General features: G+C 41.8%; 1 protein-coding gene across 6 annotated transcripts in view; it reads right to left on the bottom strand.

The window, feature by feature from the left end:
* The window catches only part of COL16A1 (collagen type XVI alpha 1 chain), a 283,723-nt gene that overhangs the window by 25,718 nt on the left and 234,126 nt on the right, over window positions 1-23,879 (bottom strand). For all 6 annotated transcript variants that reach the window (XM_073615404.1, XM_073615405.1, XM_073615408.1 and 3 more), the window contains 14 exons: window positions 23,398-23,451; window positions 23,243-23,296; window positions 19,873-19,917; window positions 19,739-19,792; window positions 18,474-18,509; window positions 17,982-18,044; window positions 5,776-5,847; window positions 5,637-5,690; window positions 4,637-4,681; window positions 4,426-4,470; window positions 4,287-4,340; window positions 3,960-4,013; window positions 3,832-3,882; window positions 3,653-3,742 (listed from right to left, as the gene is read on the bottom strand). In XM_073615404.1, the coding sequence (XP_073471505.1) occupies window positions 3,653-3,742; window positions 3,832-3,882; window positions 3,960-4,013; window positions 4,287-4,340; window positions 4,426-4,470; window positions 4,637-4,681; window positions 5,637-5,690; window positions 5,776-5,847; window positions 17,982-18,044; window positions 18,474-18,509; window positions 19,739-19,792; window positions 19,873-19,917; window positions 23,243-23,296; window positions 23,398-23,451 (771 nt within the window). The remainder of the gene's footprint in view (window positions 1-3,652; window positions 3,743-3,831; window positions 3,883-3,959; window positions 4,014-4,286; window positions 4,341-4,425; window positions 4,471-4,636; window positions 4,682-5,636; window positions 5,691-5,775; window positions 5,848-17,981; window positions 18,045-18,473; window positions 18,510-19,738; window positions 19,793-19,872; window positions 19,918-23,242; window positions 23,297-23,397; window positions 23,452-23,879) is intronic.

The raw sequence follows: 23,879 nt of genomic DNA, 5'->3' as shown, positions 1-23,879 counted from the left end.
GTTAAAACTTTATTAGGGGGGGTTAGGGGGGTACCCTAGACCTACAGGGGGGTAACAGTAACTGTGCTAACACAGTAACTGTCACAAACTGACACAGCAGTAATCAGAAAAAAAAAAAAAACTGCTGGTGTCAGTTTGTGACGGGGGGGGGGGTGATTGGGGGGGGATCGGGGGGCGATCGGGGGGGGGATCGGGGTGTAATGTGTGCCTGGCATGTTCTACTGTGTGTGTGTGTGTTGGTGCACTCACTCACATGTCGTCTCTCCTCGGGCCGGAACGGAAACTACCGACCCGAGGGGAGATGACATCACTTCCTTTGCTGCTGTTTAGCATACAGCAGCAAAGGAGTGTTCCCATTGGCCGGCGGCGATCGCGAGGGGGGGGCCACGAACGGATGGCCTCCCCCTCATCTCTGATCGCCGGGGGACAGAACGGGACCGCCTCGGGCGGCGGGGGGGGGTCCGATCGGACCCCCCACCCGCGGAAGGCAAATCACGTACCCTGTACGTGATTTTGCCTGTCCGTGCCGCCTTGCCGACGTACATCGGCGTGAGGCGGTCGTCAAGTGGTTAAAGTGGATCTGCACCCGCCCCCCATTACAGTTTTTTTTTTTCACTCCCCACTTACCTAAAGGTGGTATCTGCACATTTCAAATACTCACCCGTCCAGCCGATCCTTTCATGTCGGGTCACGGCTCTGTCCCGCATTCTTTCTGATGTCATTGAGAGGCCCGCCGGCTCTTCCTGGTTCGGTGGGCGGGCCTCCCGATGATCCACTGATAGGCTCTCTTCCTCCTCATTTCCTGAATGGAGGGTTATGCCTCCTGGGATATGTGACGTGTATATCCCAGGAGGCACAGTGGGGAGTATGCATGTCATTCATCTAAGGCGACTGACGTGCATGGGGAGACAGATATTTTTGCCTAAAAAAAGGTAAGAAAAAAAAAAACTGCTTGATACGTATGTAGGATGGAAGGAGGGGTGGAGTGGAGGAGTGGAAGAGGGTAAAAATCTGCTTTAAGGCTGGGTTCACACTGCAGCATGAAGCGGTTCACAGCAGAGTCCGATGCATCCCTGTTCACCGGTTCAGGTCCGATTTCAGTCCGAATTTTTGGCTGAATTCAGACCTGACACGGACAAGGAGATGCACAGGACTCCTGTGCAATTCGCACCAGAGCCGCTCCAGAGATGTGTGAACCGGTCACAATCTCCTGACATGCAAATTGGATGCGGAGAAACCTGCATCCAATTCGAACTATGTATGGCCATCCCCATCCAGAGCTAAAATGCAAAACAAGGCATGTTAAGTGATTAATAGAGAAAAGGCCAGCTGTAGGGTGGCCATAGACAATATTGGTGACTACAGTTCCTCCTCATGTAAGCACCTCTGGACCACACCATCACAGTCAGCTTCTTGGGTATAGGAAAGAAGCCACTTCCCCTTCCCATACTTCCAATGCAATGTTTTATGTCTAAGCAACCTATCACAAGGCCAAATCATTGTTAAGAAACAGGTCTAAATAGTCTGTTTTATTTTATATTTATAGGTTTAAATCAGGAATGGATACAATGACAAGATGTTCTGCATAAGACAGTCAGTATTAATGCGCAAACAAAGTTAAGTGTATAAACAGGAAATTACATTGGCTACAAAATGCGTTAATTGTCATTTTTAAATCACTTAAAAGGGGTGGTTCCTCAGTCATGCAACTTAATAATCTATTTAAGGCAAAAGTGTGGCTAAATCAAACAACAAAGCTAAATGGAACATGGGGCAGCTGATAGCATAAGCTGTCAGTATATGCCTCTTGCTGCATATGTATCCTTGCATTTGCCAATATCCACCATGATAGTGCCTTGGCAACAGAGACACAAAACATGATATTGTGGGCAATTCTCAAGTGATTTTCTATAGTAGTAGCTGACAGTTAATGGCCTACCTGCTGCTAGTGTTATTTTTTTCCCTATTGTTTTGCTTTTAATTTAGGTCTATATTAAACCAAATATCAGAGCAGTTTGCTATATCTCTCAGGACCTATGATGAGATGTCTATTTTAGGGATCCTTGGCCTGCACATATGCCAAGGCCATTAGGTGTGGATTCCTAGTTGAATTTACTTTATTGTACTTTATGAAGAACGCACGTTAGTGGGAACAGAGCTAATAACCATGGTCAAATTTTGTCAAATATAACTTATGAATAGGCTGAAAACTACATGGGGTGTGAGTCCCTATCTATGGCAGGATTTTAAAGGCAGTACTACAATTATGATTAAAAAATAGAGTTTTTAATTACAAAATTACATTCATTAAAAGACAAACTTCTTTAATACATCTTGGCTACATTATAATTGGGATGTGGCAGCTTTAAGGTCTATCAACATATTACTTATGAGTAGGCTGACTCTTTTACAAAGTAATCCTCTCTTTATCAGTAGAAAAAAAGTCTGTGTGTGTAGCACCCTTGTCCTAAACAGGGCTGTTAGTAAATTGAATTTGACTAGGTGGTAACTAGCCTGGCTAATTTGTAGCTTGATCAAATGGTTTTCTCCTAAGCTTGAGTGAAACTGTGATTCTCTCTTTTGTCAATAGGTGGCACTGTTACCTTTGGCATTAGTATGATAGATTTCAGTTAAGTCAGGTTATGAGTAAATGTGCTTTCTCAGCCAATCAGCAGGAGTTTCTTTGGCCGCTGAGGCTGCTGCTGGTATAGTCTATTTATTTGGAGAGAGTCAGGTCATCGGGGTTCTTTCCACCTGGGCTGTGGTCTGGGTGGGTGCGTGTGGAGCAACAGCAGTGGTGTAGGCCTGAAGCCTGAGGCCTAGCCACGTGTAAGGGGCTCAGCCCAAGGGGAGCCTGATCATTGCCAGGAGGCATAGGAGAAGAAGTTGCCAGAGGATCAACCACTCTTGATGCCGGAGGCAAGTGTTGAAGGGATGGAGTTCTGAAGGAATACCAGGGCAGACTCTTCATCAGCCTGGGGCTGTTAAGTGTTGGGAAAGCTTCAGGAGAGAACTCATCCAAGACATACAGTGGGTAGCTGTGAGTAAAGCTTGAAGGGGTACAGCGGGTAGCTGTGAGTAAAGCTTGAGGGATCTAGCGGGTAGCTGCAAGTTGGAGGAACTCAACGGGTAGTGGTGGGTAAAGCTTGAAGAATACAGCAGGTAGCTGTGAGTGAAGCTTGAGAAGTCCAGCAGGTAGCTATGCTTGAGGATCTACAGTGGGATACTGTGAGTTGAGCTTGAGGATCTACAGTGGGATACTGTGAGTGAAGTCATTGCCATAGGAGACAGCAGTTGCTACAAGATACAGATCGCCACATTCAGCCTTTTTCTGTATTGCTGTCTGCCTAATTCTATTTTGTCTATGGTGATTTCCAAGTTGCTATTGCATTTGCCAAAGGGTGTCCTGTGCCCTACCCCTCTCTACCACCGTTCCTGTTAAGAGAAATAAAAGTCTGTTTGTTCATCTTTAAAGGTGACTGGCGCCCATCTTTCAACCCTGCACTACACCCACCATGCCACACCCTGAGGAGGAATGTCAGCTCATGTGTTTTTATTTTTGTTCATATTTTTCTTTGTTTTGCTGTTTTGTAGCCATTGATTGGTAATTGATTATGCTTACTGCTTAAAACAAAGGTATAGGGGTACTTACAGCTGGTCCAGGATGTCCTGGGCCTCCTGGTTCTCCTGGGGGACCCATCATACCCCGTTCACCTGGGGAGCCTCTTTCACCTTTCAAACCCTAGTATAAAATAAACTCAGATAGGTTATTGTGATTATAAATTGCAGTGTTTTATTTTTCAATAACATATGACTTTATTAAAGCCTCACAAGTCCAGGGGGTCCAGGTGGGCCTGGTTGTCCTGGGGTTCCAGAAGGTCCCTAAAAAAGATACCAACAATATTGTATGCTCTATAGTAAGTGCACCAAACCAGCATAAATAATCTTTCTATACTTACAATGTGTCCCGAAGGGCCTGGACGTCCTTGTGGGCCCATAGGACCTGGATCACCCTAAATCATTGAAAAGCAAATGAATTGAACCTTTTGACAGGACATTAGGTTTTTACACTATCATTTGTCTTCTAACTAAACCTTTTAGTATCAGTAAGTTGTGACACAAAGCTTGGAGATAAAAGGCTGTAAAACAACCTTCTAAGTATAGTTCATAGCATTGTACTATTATGGGAGAGGGCTGGTCATTAAGACAGCATGGCTGATGATGTAAGATTTCAGTTGTGGAACATATCCTTCAGAAACTAATTTAGTAGCTTAAAGTTCACCAACCTCTGCTCCTGGCCGACCAATACTTCCTTGTGGTCCTGCAGGTCCACAGTCTCCCTGTTACACAGATAGTTAGCAATTAAAGCTTGTTCAATGGGTATTTTCAAAGTTGTTATAATAAACAAATGCGAAATTGGTATACCTTTGGTCCTGGTAATCCTGTATGTCCAGTTTTTCCTTTAAATCCCTGGTTTAAAACAATATGTTATAAAAGCTCCAACAAATATCCAAAATTTAGTAATGGAGTAAATCTGTTTTCAAGGATAAGACCGCTAAACATGGAACGGTAACTAAATGAGATCGGTTTGCAATATAGCTCTAGAAATGCAATATATATTATTGTTTTCACTCACTGGGATCCCTTTCAGTCCTGGAGACCCTGGTGGACCTGGTTCTCCCTGCACATATAAGATATATAAGAGATGTAAAACATAAAATACATATAACATACTGTAAATACAGTATATACAGCAATATAAAACACAAACAAAGCACAAGGGCTGATTAGACCAACTGACCTTCCTTTTTTTTCTTTTAAGAAAAAAAATCTATTGCACAGTCAACACATATAATAAAATTGCAGAGTGCATTTAAATTGGCAACTAATGCTAAATGATTATAGGTGTTAAATACACAGTGACATTGGGATGAAGAAAAGTGTGACAGTGTTTCAAGCACACTGAAGACCATAGAACAGGGGTGTCAAACTCAATTTCATTGTGGCCACATCAGCAGGGTTTAGGAGTGTGCTATCTACAGAGTGCAGGCCTCAGGAGTTCGTTTCATACAGAGTGCAGAGTTCAGGGGTGTGCCCCAACCCCCCTTTCCCCAATCTTCTTTGCATTTCTCTCTACTACCTGGCCCGCCTCTAGTACCTTCCTGTGTAGGTGGCTCCAGTACCTCCCTGTATAGACTCTTACTCTACTTCCCTGTGTTGACAGCTCTGCCTCGCCTTGCAGGGAGATCATACTCTCTCTCAGATTCTGAAGATCTGTCTCTGCCGTGCCCTGCCATGAGTGCATGCAGGGATCTGTTAGATCAGGGAGCCACTGAAAGCAAAGCTGTCCCTTATAAACACAGAAGTCTTCTGTGTTTATAAGTGACAGCAGAGAGTGGAAGGTGAGTGCCAGAGCTGGTGGGAGCAGAGGGTGAGTGCCAGAGCTGGTGGAATGGAGTCCTTCCACATTCAGGCTTCAAAACCGGGTGTGAGGGCCATATGACAAGGCCTGGTGGGCCTTGTGTTTAGCCATAGAGAATGCCAGTCTTGTTAGGTAGCATTCATTTTTATGTCAACAGAATAGCCATGGAAATTATTTTTAATTTAATTTAATTTTTAAGTTGGTTCATACATACCCGAGATCCCGGCTTCCCATCCTTTCCATCTAGTCCTTCAATTCCAGGTGGACCCTGACGAAACATACATAAGCAGTATGCAACAGGTTTCTAAAAAAATATTATAATAAAATCTGTTTAACAGGTGGGTAATACTCACTTGCATTCCAGGAGGTCCAGGAGTACCAGGGGGACCTGAAAGTCCTGGAGAGCCACGTAGTCCTTCAGCACCCTGAAAAACAGAACCAACATACATATGTTTAACACAACTTTTTTTTTTTTGCACAAATGTTAAAATCTGATTCTTTGGCTAGAAAATTACTTAAAATCCCCTAAACATTATTTATTTTCTAAAAGCAGGGGTCCTGTAAAAAAAAAAAAAAAAAAGATGGTATCTGCATTTTTTTAATGTTGTATGATATTTGTGCAACTGCTTTACATATCTATATTTTCAGTAAAAAATACACTAAAATTAATTTTAATGCACACAAACACAATATAATACAATTTTTTGAACAAAATAACAGATAAGCCTGTGTCAAATAAATAGATACCAGGTATGTCAAGTCTCAAATCACGTGCTTGCAAAACGTTGAAAAATGACAGAATGTAAATACCTTACAGCTCATCAGTTTAGAGTTAACCATAAATGAGGCACCTAGAATTATTGCTATCACCTCAAGGTGTGCAGCAATACCAATATGTGTTGCGCAGTATACACTGTGTGCACAATTATTCGGTAAGTTGTATTTTTGAGGATAAATTTAATTGTTGAACAGTGCTCTCGATCAATCCAAAATGTTAATAAACCTCAAACCTTAATATTTAAGAAAGTAAAAGTGAGGTTTTGGCTTTCTTAGGAGACTATCTATGTGTGCACAATTATTGGGCAACTAATAGTGTGCAGAATTATTATGCAACTAAATGAAAAAGTTAAATTTTGCCATCTCCCTTCTTTTCAATAACAGTCATAAGCCTTCCATTCATTGAGTCTGTGAATTTCTTGATCTGTTGATGATCAACGTTTGGTGCAGCAGCAACCACAGCCTCCCAAACTCTGTTCAGAGAGGTGTACTGTTTTCCTTCACTGTACATCTCCCATTTAAGAAGGGCCCACAAATTCTCGATAGGGTTTAGGTCAGATGAGGAAGGGGGTCATTCATTATTCTCTCATCTTTAACTACTTGCCACCTGCCATATAGCAAAATTACGTCGGCAAAGTGGTTGCGATATCCTGACCGGACATCATATAACGTTGTTAGGATATCAAGCCGCTGCGCGCCCCTGGGGAGCACGCATCGTGGCGATCATTGTTGCAGCGTGTCAGTCAGTCTGACACACCGCAACTCCAATCTAGGTAAAGAGTCTCTGACAGAGACTCTTTACCACGTGATCAGCTGTGTCCAATCACGGCTGATCACGATGTAAACAGAAAGAGCCGTTGATCGGCTTTTCCTCACTCGCGTCTGACAGACACAAGTAGAGGAGAGCCGATGGGCTGCTCTCCTAACAGAGGGGGGTCTGTGCTGATTGTTTAATCGGGAAATGCCAATCAGTACCAATGAAAAATGCCTGCCAGTGCCAGTGCCACCGGTGATGCCTATCAGTGAAATCTATCAGTGCCAGCCATCAGTGCCCATCAGTGCTGCCTATCAGTGCCCATTAGTGCCGTCTATCAGTGCCAACCATAAGAACCCATCAGTGCAGCTTTTCAGTGCCCATCCATGTCGCCTATCAGTGCCCATCAGTGCCCACCAGTGCCACCTATTAGTGCTCATCAGTGCCACCTATCAATGCCCATCAGTGCCGCATATCAGTGCCACCTATCAGTGCTGCCTATCAGTGCCCATCAGTGCCAACTATCAGTGCCACCTCATCAGTGCCATCTCATTGGTGCCATCTCATCGGTGCCGCCTTATCAGTGCCCATCAGTGCAGCTTATCAGTGCCCATCAGTGAAGGAGAAAACTTACTTATTTACAAAATTTTATAACAAAAACAATGAAAACCTTTTTTTTTCAAAATTTTTGGTCTTTTTTTTATTCGTTTAGCAAAAAATAAAAAACGCAGAGTTGATCGAATACCACCAAAGGAAAGCTCTATTTGTGGGAACAAAATGATACAAATTTAGTTTGGGTACAGTGAAGCATGACCGCGCAATTGTTATTTAAAAAGTGACAGCACTGAAAGCTGAAAGTGCGAAAGTGCCCTGTATTGAAGTGGTAAGGCCCATACTGGCTAGCCACGCACTAAAGTGCTTTGATGCATGCGATGGAGCATTGTCCTGCATAGATATCATGGTCTTCATGAAAGATGCAGACTTTTTCCCTTACCACTGCTTGAAGAAAGTGTCTTCTAAAAACTGGCAGTAGGTTTAGTAGATTTGAGTCCATCTTCAGTCCATCTTCAACCCGTAAGGTCCAACTAGCTAATTTTTATAAATATCAGCCCATACCAGTACCTTACCTCCACCTTGCTGGCATCTGATTCAAAGTGGAGCTCTGTGCCCATTATTGATCCAGCCACAGGCCCATCCAGCTGGTCCATCAAGAGTCAAACCCATATTATCTGTCCATAAGACCTTTGAAAAATCTGTCTTCAGATATTTCTTGGCCCAATCTTGACATTTCAACTTATGTGTCTTAATGGTGGTCAGGTTTCAGCCTCCCGTACCTTGGTCATGCCTCTGAGCACTGAACACCTAGGTCTTCTGGACATTCCAGGTAGGTTGCATTCTGGAATATGACAGCACTAGAGAATAATGGGTTCCTGGTAGCTTCACGTTTGTTTCTTCTCAAATCTTTGGCAGTCAATTTGCGTTTTTTTTCTCAACACATTTCTTGCGACCCTGTTGACTATTTGCAACAAAACGTTTGATGGTTCTGTGATTACACTCCAATATCTTAACAATTTCAAGAATGCTACATCCATCTGAAATACTTTTTACAATTTTTGACTTTTCAGAGTCAGTTAAATCTACTTTTTGGCCAATTTTACCTGAGGAAAAGAAGCTGCCTAATAATTATGCACACCTTGATATAGGGCGTTGATATCCTTAGGCCACACCCTCCCTCTTTACACAAATACACATCACCTGCCTGATATGCTTAAATCCAATAAGCATTCAAGTTTATACAGCTTGAAGTTGGACAATATGCATAAAAATGATAATTTGGTCAAAATACTCACTTGCCTAACAATTGTGCACACAGAGAACTGTGCTTGATTTGCTGTTTACCCTGCTTTGCAACCAGTATTTTGACAGCTCTGAACTGGGTCTGGGTGCACACTCTGCAGGGGAAATTTGCAGAGGATGTTTTAGTCACCCAGATCAATTTTACCTAAAAGCTGGGAGCCTGCTGAGAAAGATAAAGACAAGTTCATGACTGCTGCCTGGTGTACTGGACATGTCAAAGAAGCTTTAGGCCTCATTCACATGGGTTCTGACAACTGTAGTTCACGAATGGGTCATGTGTTCATGTGGCTTGAACTGGCAGGTGTTGTCCATTCAAATCTTTGGGGATACAGCTGCTGCACAAACACAGACGCTCATACCAATTTGACAGCCGTGCAGGCAGGGCCGGATTAACATAGGGGCTATTGGGGCTGCCACTCCAGGCCTCTGCCTTAAAATCTGTCTACCCAGCCAGCAGTATAAGCCCGATTTCTCCTGTCCATAAACATCAATGGGACAGGAGAAGCTGTGTGTAAATGTAGGGGTGTCTGGCTGCATCTATGTTGGCTCAGTGTGGTCCCAGTGCACAGTTCCCCCATGCACAAATGACAAAAGACTAAAATGGGACTAAAACTAAAATGCCATTTTAGTCAAAAGACTAAGACTAAAACTAAATTGAAATTTGACTTCAAAATTAACACTGGTCTGTAGTGCATGTTCATACCTCAATACCATAAATAATAACATATATAAGGTTTTTCACTCCAGCAGTATATAATGAGTTTGGATATTGTAGAGAAATGTTAACTACTGCATTACAATTTAATTACACCCATTCGATTTTAGACAACTAAAATGAGTTTCAGTCGACTAAAATGTACTGAAGATTTTAGTCGACTAAAATGTACTGGAGATTTAGTCGACTAAATACGACTAAAACTAAAATGCCATTTTAGTCCTGAGACTCGAAATTTGCTGTCCAAATTACCACTGCATGCAGCGGGCGTGCGCGCCTGCTATGGCTCTTAAAGGAGCCGACGTACAGGTACGGCGATTCGCGGGAGCCTTAAATGTTCATGAGCTGGTCGGCAAGTGGTAAAGTAAGTTGAAAGATAACAGATTTAATGGCCCGATAACCAGGTAACAACAAAGGAAAAAAGTCTAAAAAAAAAAGAGAAAAGAAATACAGCCTCCACATCTAAGAACTGATAAGCTGCAATTTAATAAATGTTTGTTGTTGGGTTTAATATCACTTTTATTGTACATGGTGGGTAAAGTTTTAATATATATCGATTTGTTTTTTGGCCTGATTTGTATATGTGTTTTCTGACATTTATGTAGATATAATTGTCACCTATTTTCAATATTGAAGGCTCTGTGCATATGATCTTTGTATATGATGCAGTTTTTGCTTGGATCTATAAAAAACATATTTATTAAATGTTTTTAATACTATATTATTCAATGTCTTTGTAATGCTGTAAGCAATGTGAGAGTGTGATTCTTTGATTAGTAACTGCGGTTTCAGTTCCCTGGAAATAGGGAATGTGCTTTGAATAAAAGGGGATTATATTTTCCAAGAAATCACTCTGCAAAAAAGCATGTCCGTGAGAGTAAATACATAATAGAATCTGCTACTTGCTGTACTCTGTTTTGATGGACTGAAACAAAGAGGTTGGATTTCATTCTGGACTGCCGTTATCCTTTGTTCTATTGCACATAAGAAAGAAAAAGCCTTGCCTCTACTATAATGACCTCCTACACATAGAGACCGAGTGCAAAACAAGGGATTGTAAGTCAGTAATGGGAGATCACAGGCAATGCTGACGACTAGTCCTTTGCTCTTTGCCTGCCTTTTTGGGCACAGTTTCCAGTGTTCGTTTTCTCTTTAAATAATATAACTGAAATAAGGTACAGAATGTTCTTCATCAAAGGGTCGATGAGTGGATAGAGGAGAGTAAGGCACTGATGGTCAGTACCAATTTTGCCAAGAGATATCCCAGAAGAACAGAAATGATCAACCAGCAAATGTCACAGTGCAGAATAAGACTGAGCTTCATTGAGCAACAGAATGGCAATATAGCAGCTCTGGACTTTGCCAAAATGGCTAGCCTGTTACAGAACATTTGTACAATAAAGTGAGCTTCTGTGGGCTGCTCATTTTTAACAAAAGAGAATGGAAGGTAAGTATGTCCTTCCAGGAAGGGAAGAAATTAAGAGGGGGGGAGTGGTCTGGACATGGCTGAGTGAGGACGCGTCGTGCACGAGCTCCATCAGTTACAGACTGACCTCACTTATACGGCTAGAGCAAGTGGCATGCTTCCGACTAAACAGCGGGATACTAAAACCTCCCATAAGGCGGCGAAAACAAGTGAAACTCAACCTGAGATTCAGCAGTACTTCACGGTCCCACAGAGACGTGGACCCGGGAATAAAATGGCAAATTTAAAAGGACAGGTGATGGGGTCTACAAAAACGGTGAGTGTTATACTTGGAGGAAAAGAGGGACTGGAAAATACATTGGATACTTGGAAAACTGCGGTAGTGGGCGGAGTGAACCTCTCTCAACAGAGTAGATCAGCAGCTCCTAGCAGCATGGAAGAGTATCTAAGGACATTAATACAAGCGCTCCCTATGAGGACAGACATAGAGGCTCTGATCCACAGAGTGGAGTATGCCCATCGTAAGGAAATACAGCAAGTGCAGACAGAGATACAATTATTAGCAGATCACCTAACAGCAGATGAGGAAACAACGATCTCCTTGGAGGAGAGAGTAGCTATGTTGGAGAGAGAGAGGGGGTCACAAGCAGAAGCGGTGGTGGCACTACAGCTCCAGATCAAGGACCTCGAGGACCAAAGGCTCCGCAATAATCTGTGGCTCCGAGGTCTTCCAGAAGCTAGGGATCAGGAGAACCTCCAGGACAAGGTAATGGCCTTTTTTCTATAAAGTTCTGGATAGCAGGTCGCCGGCCAATATGGACCTGGACAGGGTACATAGGGCAATGGGTCTCAAATCCTTAGACCCCCACCACCCCTGAGACATAATCTGCCGCCTTCACTGATTCACACATAAAGAGACTATACTCCAAAAAGCGTGGGAGGTGGGTATAATTGAAATTGACGGGACATATGTTAAAATATTACCTGACCTGTCCCGAGCCACACCACAGCGCAGAGCCTTGCTCCGTCTGGTTTTGGACAGAGTGCGCCAAGAGGGCTACACATGTCGGTGGAGGTACCCAATAGCAGTAACAATAAGGAAGGATCTGTCTAAATTTACACTCCGGACACAGACTGATCTCTCAGACCTCTTTACCTTCTTAGAAGTAGAGCCTTTTGAGGTTTCGAACTGGCTGCAACCATTATCGCAGACTATAAGTCGCAGAGGAGCTAAGCTCCCACAGAGGAATGCACCTATAGACCAATTGGAGACCGGTACTGGAATCGGATAAAAACATCCTTAGATCCTTGGTTGTTCGTTCAGGGGAAGGGTTGGTGGTTGGTGGTTGGGGGGGGGGGGGGGGTTGGAGCAGGGTGGACAGTATGGAGGGGCAGAGTATATTTGACTTTTTCCCTTTTTTTTTTCTCTCTCATCTCACCTTTCCTCTCTCTTTTTTTAATTTTATTTTCTTAGTTTTGGTTGGACCTTTTTTTTATGTGTAGGATAATCAGGGTTGTCCCTGATGAAGAAAAATGTAACAAGAGTAGAAATTAAGCGGTTGTATATTAGAGTATTTGTAAATGTGAATAAACAACGAATTAGGCTAAAAAAACAAAACAAAAAAAAAACATATAACCTCCCTATAGTAATTAGCGTGTGTTGAAAGGATGATAGTTGTAAAATAGAGGGCACGTTGTATTGATGTTTTCACATGTATGTTGTATTGCTATTTTTGTGAAAAAATAAAGAATTTATAAAAAAAAAAAGACACTGAAATATAAAAAATTTGGAAGGGGGGCGGAGGGAAGGAAGGGGCAAAAAAAAAGGAGAAACTCAATTTAGATGATTCATTTAGATGAGATGAGAGGCGGGGGAGGGAAGAGGGGGGAGAGGATGGGAGAGGTGGGGAAAAGGAGGGGAAAAAAGAAAAAGAGATTGCACTCAGAATACACAAATACATTTCACACAATCCCCATTATGGGAAACACACTCTGTTTTTGGTTTTTACCACTTACAAATCCCCTCCCTTAATTTATCTTTTTTTTCCATTCCACACTGGAACACAACTAAAATGTAATGTTTGATTATTAAATCTATGGGAGATATGAAGCACAGAAAAAGGGAATGCGCGTAGAATATACGAATCATTTTCACATAATCCCTATTAAGGGAAACATATGTTGTTTTTGTTTTTATCACTTATCCTTTTATTTTTTTTTTGGGTCTTTGTTTGAGGGTTTTTTTTTTTTTTTTATTCACATATTCTACAAGAGGGGAAAGGTTTTCACAAATAAGGGGATAGACCCGTCTGGAGTTAAGGTTTTTTTTTTTTACACAAAGGGTGACTAAACACAGGGAGCCTTTTTTTTTTTCTTCTCAGTCATATCCCCCCCGCTTTACTTTCCCTAGTATCACTAAGACAGAGTTCCACTCAAGAACTGGTGAAATTTAAGATCATAAGATAGGGTTAATATAGGCTCCCCAGCCTGGGGATATAATATATATAATATAATAAAGTTAATTGAACTGGATGGAGATAGAGGTGTTCGAAAGGTGGTATCATCTGCTTGGATAATTGCCACAGATTTTGTTACTTTTTTGTTGTATGATATGCCTGATATTTCATTAAACTGATGGAACCCACCTGGAAGCTTGGCCTAGAGCAGCCATGTCTAACTACCCCCCCTAATAGCCCAGCACTCATATACCTGTAGGATCAGAAGTTGAGTGCTTAAAGTAGAGTTGCTTTAGGGACCAACTTGATTGTCCATAGGTAAATAGGAGTTTTAAAAAAAAAATTTTTCTCTTTCTCTTCTTTGTCTCCCCTACCTCCCGCCTGAACGGTTTTTCCTCCTCCGGGATTTTTGTGTGCATCCCCTTGTACACACCCTCGACCCAGGGGCCAGGTATAGGAAGATGGACACCCTCTCTATAATGTCTCTGAATGTAAAGGGATTAAATATCCCTGAAAAGCGACGTATATTGCTACAAGATTTAAAGAGATTACGGATAGATATTGCATTTATCCAAGAAACACATTTTAGAGAAAATAGCCTGCCTCTGCTTAGAAATAGAAACTATCCATTGGTGTACCATGCGTCTAACCCCGACACTAAAGCTAGGGGAGTATCTATTATGATTTCAAATAAAGTATTGTGGACTTGTACAGACTCCTGGGTAGATATAACAGGAAGGTATTTATTTCTTAACCACTTCAGCCCCGGAAGAATTTACCCCCTTCCTGACCAGAGCACTTTTTGCGATTCGGCACTGCATCGCTTTAACTGACAATTGCGCAGTCGTGTGACGAGGTTCCCAAACAAAATTGACGTCCTTTTTTTCCCACAAATAGAGCTTTCTTTTGGTGGTATTCAATCACCTCTGCGGTTTTTATTTTTTGCGCTATAAACAAAAAAAATCGTCAATTTTGAAAAAAACGCATTTTTTTTTACTTTTTGCTATAAAAAATATCCCCCAAAAATATTTAAAAAATAATTTTTTTTCTCAGTTTAGGCCGATACGTATTCTTCTACATATTTTAGGTAAAAAAAATTGCTATAAGCATTTATTGATTGGTTTGCACAAAAGTTATAGCGTCTACAAAATAGGGGATAGTTTTATGGCATTTTTATTGATACATTTTTTTTTTACTAGTAATGGCGGCGATTTTTATCATGACTGCAAAATTATGGCAGACACATCGGACAATTTTGACACATTTTTGGGACCATTGGCATTAATACAGCGATCAATGCTAAAAAATTGCTTTAATTACTGTAAAAATGTCACTGGCAGTGAAGCATTTAACCACTAGGTGGCGCTGTAGGGGTTAAGTGTGTCCTAGGGAGTGATTCTAACTGTGGGGGGGGGAAGGGGCTGTGTGTGACACATCACTGATCAGCGCTCCCGATTACAGGGAGAGCTGATCAGTGACAGTGTCACTAGGCAGAACGGGGATATGCTTGTTTACATTAGCATCTCCCCATTCTTCCTCACCATGAGACGATCGCGGGTATCCCCGCGGACATCGGGTACGCGGGACCCGCGATCACGGTCACGGAGCTCCTGGCGCGCGCGCCCGCAAGCCGCCTCTTAAAGGGCAATGTACAGGTAAGTTAATCTGCCTGTATGCGCCTTTCTTTTAAGTACCCATAGACAAGTGATTGATCTACTCCAGTATAAAGCTAAAAATTAGGATGTAAATGTAGTTATGAGTCCGATAACAAATGTGGCAGACAACTAGCTAGAGCCTTGGGCGACCTACATTCAACGACCTATGTTCCTTCAATCTTAGGTGCCAAGGGAGAAAAAAATTCTACTCCTTACTTTATAATCTGAATTTGGATGTACCAGATCAATCTGTGGTGGAGGACTATTTGGCGTCAAGCGTGACAACTATCACACACAGCAGGAGTTGGAATCACCAATTACACTAGAAGAACTACAAACTGTAATAGGATCAACAAAGATGGGAAAGGCACCAGGACTGAACGTTTTTACAGTCCAGTACTATAAGCTTTTATTACCCATTTTGGGGCCCTACCTGTTTAAGATGCTTAATGGATTAGGAGACACAACTTCCTTCAATTCAGAGTCTTTGAAAGTCATGATCTCGGTGATACCAAAAGAAGGCATAGACCCTATGCAATGTGGAAGTTACAGGCCAATATCTTTACTAAATGTTGATCTGAAATTTTTCAGTAAGATCTTAGCTTTGAGGTCACAACAATTGCCTGCTTTGATCCACCTGGACCAAGTGGGATTTGTCCCGACGAGAGAGGCTCGAGATAATACCATTAAAGCTTTGAACTTGACGCAGAGAAGGCTTTTGATCGGTTGGCTGGTTCATGATCACTGATTTACGACATACAGGATTAGGAGATAAAATGCTTAAACAGATTGCAAGTATCTATAATGGATCCACGGCACAAGTCAAGGTAAATGGGGCTTTATCCCCCTCTTTTGCGGTCACAAATGGGACAAGGCAGGGATGCCCACTGTCTCCCCTACTGTTTGCACTGTCTCTTGAGCCTTTTCTATGTAGGGTCAGGCTGAATTTGGATATTTAGGGAATAATGGTGGAAGGAACACAATACAAAGTGTCAGCATATGTGGATGATATGCTTTTTTCAATGACCAACCCAATGATTTCCTCCCAAATCTTTTTAGGGAAATAGAGCTTTACAGTGTATTATCCTACTTTAAGATAAACTTTTCTAAATACGAGGCCTTGGGGGTAGCGGTTCCCAGTGATACGGTAAAGTTAATGAAGATAAATCACAAATTTATTGGCGGATTAGCCCCTGAGATATTTGGGTGCCTAGATTCCCGCAGATCTCTCACGTATATATGAGCTGCTGTAGGGATGGCATAAGGGACTTCATTCCTGGTTCGGAAGGAGTAATATAATAAAAATGAACATCCTACCAAAGTTCCTATACCTTTTTCAGGCTATATCCATTGCTATCCCCAGGATATTTTTCAGAAATACCCATACACTCCTTTACAAAATGTATTTGGGCACACAGACACCCAAGGATTAGAAGGACCCTCCTGACGCTGCCAAAACAGCATGGGGGCTAGCGGTCCCCGATATGTATAAATATCATAGGGCAGCTCTTGTAAGTCGATTGATCGATTGATGTCGGTATGGGGATTTAAAAATCTGGCCAAGATTAGAGCAAGCACAGCGTAGGGAGCTATTGCACAGAGCGCCATAGTGTTATAGGGACCTCCCCCCCTTGACTAAGACACACCCAACTATAGGACCAACGTTCCGCACATGTTATAATCTTTTCTCCAAGGGTAAGCAATCCTCAAGGGATTCACCTCTGGTCCCTATTTTGGAGAATCCGCAATTCATTCTAGGTCTATGGAAGGGATGGCTTGCTGCCATTTGAGAAATACTGTATGGAAAAAGTACCACTCTTGCAAACGCTTTCAAAGATGTATGCTTTGTTGGTTAAACCATCGGAGAATTTTCAGTCGCCTTTCTTGCGAAAATGAGAATTGGATTTGAGTAGGACCTTCTCGGAAAGGCAAAGCACCAAAATAATACATTCCATATTTAAAACAGGGACTTGTACGAAAATGCAGGAATTCAATTTTAAGATCCTCTCCCAATGGTACAGAACTCTAGCTGTACTTCATAGATGTTTTCCGAACATATCAGATAGTTGCTGGTGCAGTCAAGAGGAACAGGGGACACTATTACATATTTTTTTCTAGAATTAGGAAAGAGGAAATTTTGGAAGGAGGTCCGGAAGACCATGCAAAAATTTAGTGATTTTGAAATCCCGGAAGATCCAGCTTTTTTCTTACTGCACTTATCCGAAATCCCTGTTAAAACATATGGGAAGTCCAATTTGTGCGCGTTATTGAATGCAGCCAAAGCTTGTATCCCCCTTACCTGGAAACAGATACAGCCCCCCACAGTGGGAATATGACTTAGGAAGGTAGAGGAAGTAAACCCAATGGAAGACTTAGTCTGGACATCCCGACAAAAACAAGAAATTTACACGAAAACATGGACACAATGGAATCTTTTTATTTCATCAGAGGAAGGAAGAAAACTTATTGATGTGACCGTTATGAGATGCGAGAAGTGGACATGGTAGGGGGTAGGAAAGGAAAGGAGGGCAATAGTCCGACATTAGCCATTATGCTGGGAATATTGTGAGGGGTAGATATTGCGCTGGGTTTTGTATCAGGGGATGCATTCCCCTATGATCAGGCTTGGTTAGCAATTTGGAAAGTGAAATTGAGATACTTCTATTATATATTTTCCCAGATTCAACGTTATTGTTATGTGATATTGAACCTGATGATATGCTGTTGGTTGCTTGCATATTGGTTTGTATGTCAGCTATGGAAGAGGCTGTTCATTTTCCTTTGTTAAAATAAAAATAAATAAATAAAAAAAATTAAGAGAACCTGTTGCTTTATCATACAAGGGCAAAGCATGGGTTACATTCAAGCTAAATATTTTTAAAAGTTTGAAAGATAAGATTAATGAAAAATTAAAACTACTTTTTCTGCTGGAGGCCCAGGTGGTCCCGTTGGTCCTGGCTTTCCTGCGAATCCGGGGGATCCCTGAAAAAAGAATATTTTTAGATTTACAAACCTACAAACTTATTAAGGTAAGACCCTACTTAAAATGTTTGTAGAATTAGTGACTACACGACTATATGTGAATGTATGACTATGCAAATATCTGAGCCTTACATGGAAAATAGCTTCATATCCTGGAAACAAGATATCTTACTTAATATAAATAATACAAATCAGTTGAAGTTACGCAACTAAATAATATGAATAAAAGGTACTAGTCCTCATATTTTATATGTAGGTTAAGTACAATTTATGCAGCATTTTACAGCATATAAGCACATTATGTGGCAAATTTAATGAGCAATGCACAGAATAAAAATATGCCTCAAAGCAACTAAATTTAAACTTTTATCAGTATGGGGTACTCAGAAAAATGATTATCGTTAATCAATTTTTCCTACATGTACTTACTGGGGGTCCAGGAAATCCGGGAGGTCCAGGAAATCCCTATATGATAAAACAAAATAAATATAAATGCGACTTAAAATTAAAATAAAATGCACAAATGCGGCTGCTAGCCTGATCATATTTGAAATAGTAGAGTTGAAAATATTTTTACTTTCTGCAGATGTTGTTTCTTTGTATTAGCAAAGTGTGTATGAGCCACTACTGATATTTTAAATATATCTCACATTCCCAAATGTGTACAAAACATGTTACTTTTGTATTTACGTGTGTTGAAAAGTGCAGATTTTGCATTGGGTTAACAACCATTTTAGGGTAAAAGAGGCTTTATCAAAGTGTGTCTAGAATGTTTTTCAATGAAATTATCCCTAGAATGTATCTTATTAAGGTCAAAACTTAGGGCCCGTACACATGACCACCAAACAAGAAGAATACCGTGTATTAAAATGTATGTAAACCCAATTTTATTTTTCAGTATGTTTAGTAACATCTCACTGTATATAATATTTTTGTAAATCTGTTGCAAAGTTTCTTACCTGGGGATTCTGCAAGTAACATAATTTCCTGTTCCTCGTGTTTACTAAAAGTATTGTTTTTCCTTTAACACTGATTATGTGACAAAGTCAAGCCTGATATAATAATAAGGTAGGGTATGGTTGAATAAGAAAAACTGAACTTCAAGTATGGATTTCTTTGCATAGATACATTGGTCCAGCTTAGACCAATGTAAGTATGCATATGCCATACCTGTGGTAATGCTATGGAAGCAGAGAATCTCTGTAGTAGTCACCGCTACCTAGATAGCAAGGATAACTTGCCACAAACTTGTGTCAGTGTTGAATTGTAAGTCTTGCTAGCTTGCTGCACATTTTCACTGTCACTTGCAGAGCACTTGAAGCACAACTTCTAGTTGACACTTTTCCAATTTGTAGCAAATGTGCGTGGCAAGTCTCTAGCAAGAGCAAAGTTGCAGTGGTGAGTCTACAGCAAGAGCTCTGCAAGTCACAGTGACCCTTTCTGGTGGGATGACAATTGCACAACATAACTGAACCAGAACTTGTAGCAGACTTGCAGAATGTTTGCAAAGAAAGTTGATCTGGAGCCATGCAATGCGGACTTGCTACAATTGTGCAACAAACTTGTGAGGCCTGGCAAGTCAAGCAATAGCTTGACTTGCTTTAGGGTTAAAAACACACAATATTCCCAAACTAAGGGCATGATTAGGGCACTCCATTAAACAACAATAAAACTGTTCATTGTTGATGACTCACCTGATCACCTTTTTCTCCAGACTTTCCTGACAGTCCTCTCTCTCCTCTTGGACCCTAAGTTAGTGAAAGCAAATGATAATATCAAGAGATGCTTAATTACAAGTCAACTCAATGAGATGTTGCTGAGCACTTACCGCAGGGCCGGCAGGTCCATGGACTCCAGGAATACCAGGAGGACCCTTACACAGTAAGATAAACAGAATGTTAAGCCTTTATCAACTACAACATTTATTTTATCTACTCTGCAGATAACCGTACTGGATTTTTACAGTATTTTTCATACCATCCTGCAAAAAATAACTCACAACATGTTCAATTCATTAAAGCGGAGTTCCATTCATTTTTTTAAATGTCAAATCATTGTCATGCCCATCCAGAATGCTATTATAAATGGCAATATTTTTTTAATTTGTAAATACTTTATATCCAATTATTTTCTGCAGCACCCCTGGCTATGGCCTCCTAGGCAATTTTGTCACTAGGCGATTCACATGGACTACTGGGATATTGGTGTAATCTATCCCAGGAGTCCATGGGAATCGCCGAAATCTTGTGTTAATTCCAAACTGGAAACCTCTGACCGGTTGCTATAGCAATGGGGTGGGAGCAGGGGTGGACTGACCCGGGACCCATGAGAGGCTCCTGGGAATAAAGACAGAGCCAGACCAAGTGCCGAATGTCTGGCACTGCGCTCCACTCAGTGAGGATTCCTGTCAGCTGCGCCTCTGCTGTCAATTCTGTGTTCTTTCTGCCTTCAATCCTCCAGCTCCCCCACCCAGCGCCTCTTTCCCCGCCTGCCTCGATGACCCTCTTTTCATTTATTGGTTGTTAGGACTGCTGCTCACACACTGAGCAAAATATCTGTAGTGCTGCTCTGCCTCTCAGCTCCACCCCCCCAACTCCGGCTTTCACACCTTGCGTGCATCGGTAACCGATTCCCGCCGGTCTAATAATAGAACACAAAGGAGGTTCCATATTTCCTGGGATGATGCAAAAGAGGTTAATTGTCTACCAGAATAGCCTGCTACAGTGAGAGTATGCATAATGGGGTAAGGTAGAATAATGCTACTGAAAGACGCTATGGTCTAAATGGAGATCTGAAAGAGGGCAGGAGGTCTCTATGATCTCTGGAGGTCTCTAAGGGGGGCATGGTATAAAGGAACTGTGAGCTAATGGGGGTCTCTAAGGGGAGGGGGGGTGCTGACTGCTGATCTAATGGTTGGTGACCAACTATTAGATCAGCAGCACCCCCACTTACAGACCCCCCAATAGATTAGAGTCTCCTTATATCAGCGCCAGAGGCGGACTGACCATTCGGCGGGGAGGAGCTGGGAGAGCATAGGTAGCGGCAGTTGCTAGGTGACAGTGGCCTAGTTACTAATGACAACTTAGACTTTGCCACCCTTTTGAAGCCTCCTGGGTGGGCAGAACAATGTGATCCCTGCCACCTGTAACCATAATTATCAGTCATGAGTCAACTGAGCTGAGACTAGATGATCAACTTCATGATCGGGAATACCGAACCAACAGCTGGTGGTTCATTTTCAGCCCTTGCTGACAAACCCGCCCCCTGGTGAGGCCCACAATGCCACCTGTCAGCTTTGGGGAGAAGATCAGACAAAAGCCCGACACTGGGGAGGAGATCCCAGCTGACCCAGGCACCGGAGAGGAGATCAGAGGCTCTGTGCTGGGAGTCATGTATTATCTAGGAGTAGAGGTCTGGTTATTTAGGAGTGAGGGTATAGGGGGTCTGGTGTCATCTAGGAGTCGGGCATAGGGGGTTTGGTGTTATCTAGGGCTGGGGGGGTTTGCTGCTACATAGGAATAGGGATGTTTATGGGGTCTGGTTTTGTCCAAGAGTGGGGGATACTGGGAGGTGTGTGTTATCTAAGAGTGGAGGTTTAGAGGGGCTGGTGTTATCTAAGAGTGGGGGGTCCCCAAAAAATGTCAGTTAGTGTCCAACTGTCACTGATCCCCACCATTACCAGTAAGAAAAAAAAAATCCCATAGTTTGTAGATATTATAACTTTTGCACAAACTAATCAATAAAACGAATCAATATACTCTTATGGGGATTTTTTTTACCAAAAAAACATGTAGCAGAATACATATTGGCCTAAATTTATGAAGAAATTGTATTCTTCTCAATTTTTTTATTGGATATGTTTTATAGCAAAATTTTCTAAATTGTTTATACCTCAAACACAGAGGTGATCAAATACCACCAAAAGAAAGCTCTATTTGTGGGAAAAAAAGGACATCAATTTTATTTGTGTACAGTGTTGCATGACCGCGCAATTGTCAGTTAAAATAACACAGTGCTGGATAGCAAAATATGGCCTGGTCATGAAGTGGGGTGGGGGGGGGGGGTAAATCTTTCAGAGGTCATGTGGTTAAATATGTATGTTTGAACATAGTGTAGAGCAATTCTGTGACAAACGCATGTAATGTGGGCAGTGCAATATATTATTATTATTATTATACGAGATTTATATAGCGCCAACAGTTTACTCAGCGCTTTACAATGTATAAGGGGGACAACACAATTACAGTACAGTTCAATACAAAAGGTACAGGAGGGCCCTGTTCATAGAGCTTACATTCTAAAGGGAGGGGGTGGTGGTACAAAAGGTAATAGCTGCAAAGAATGATTTGATGGGGGTGGCTCAGGGACAGTTATGTGGGTGTGGGATAGGCTTCCCTGAATAAATGAGTTTTCATTATATATATATATATACAGTAGGTGGTGCTTTGTGCAGGTGTGGCTTGAGTGTAGGCAGGAACACAGGGGGCCCCATGATCTCCTATTGCCCGGGGGCCCCATGAGTTGTCAGTTCACCCCTGGGCTGGAGAGTCTGCTGATGCTGCCATTGCTATGGCAACCTTTCAGGAAGAAAGAGCACTGCGCAGTGATATTACTGCCCAGGTGGGAGATCGGTAGATGCATGCTGGGTAGCCAGATGCACCGAATCCTGGAAATTAATATAAGAGGGCTTCAGATGCTCACAGCAGAGCTAGACCCTGCATGCTTCCGAGTACAGGTTAGTTTTACAATTTAAACATAAAATAAAAGGACCAAATTATTGACATTATCTAACGGTTGCAGTTGAAGTGGACACAACTACAGCAGAGCATTTAGAAAAAAAAGGAATTGGGGGACTGGAACTCCGCTTTAAGCTATAACGCATATGTTATTTGCCATAATGATTGTTATTTTCAACCATACTGAAAATAGCCAGTATGGAAAATAACACATACTGTATGTTTCAGCTTAGTGAATTGAGCCTAGTACAGCTTCTGCATGAATACCTTGCTCTAATTTCTGACGTACTGCAACACTAATATTCATATTAGTGTGCAAATGGCAATAGAAAACCAAGATTTATACACAACTCTAGGTTCATGTGGGAACTACAAGGGTAATAAACCTTATATTTCATTATGCTTGCAAGTTTTTATGAACAGAACTTTAAACTAATCCAGAAAGTTTTTGTCTTAACTTACCGACTCTCCTTTTTCACCAGCTGGTCCGCTGTACCCTCGTTCACCTTTAGAACCCTGAATAATAATACATACATTCAGTAATCAAGCACACCATTGAACATGTTCTCATATATGTATACATCCCTCCTATACATTAATTTAGTACAATTACTCACGGGGAGTCCTGGGGGACCAAGAGCTCCAGGATATCCAGGCAGACCAGGAGGCCCCTAAAGCACAATGACAAAATATAAGCATACGTTACTTAAATAGGTCTAAATATTTAACAATTGCATTAGCCAATCACCACTGAATGAGTTATGGAAGATAGATTTAATTCCCACTTATGCCGCGTAAACACGATCGGACATTCCAACAACAAAACCGTGGATTTTTTTCCGATGGATGTTGGCTCAAACTTGTCTTACATACACACGGTCACACAAATTTTGTCGGAAATTCCGAACGTCAAGAACGCAGTGACGTACAACACATACGATGAGCCGAGAAAAATGAAGTTCAATAGCCAGTGCGGCTCTTCTGCTTGATTCCGAGCATGCGTAGAATTTTGTGCGTTGGAATTGTGTACACACGCTCGGAATTTCCGACAACAAGTCTTGTTGTCGGAAAATTTGAGAACCAGCTCTCAAACATTTGT

This window comes from Aquarana catesbeiana, linkage group LG02 (assembly GCF_042186555.1).
Source record: "Aquarana catesbeiana isolate 2022-GZ linkage group LG02, ASM4218655v1, whole genome shotgun sequence".
NCBI lineage: Eukaryota > Metazoa > Chordata > Amphibia > Anura > Ranidae > Aquarana > Aquarana catesbeiana.
The sequence above is the reverse complement of the archived record's forward strand: the minus strand, read 5'-3'. Positions and strand labels throughout refer to the sequence as shown.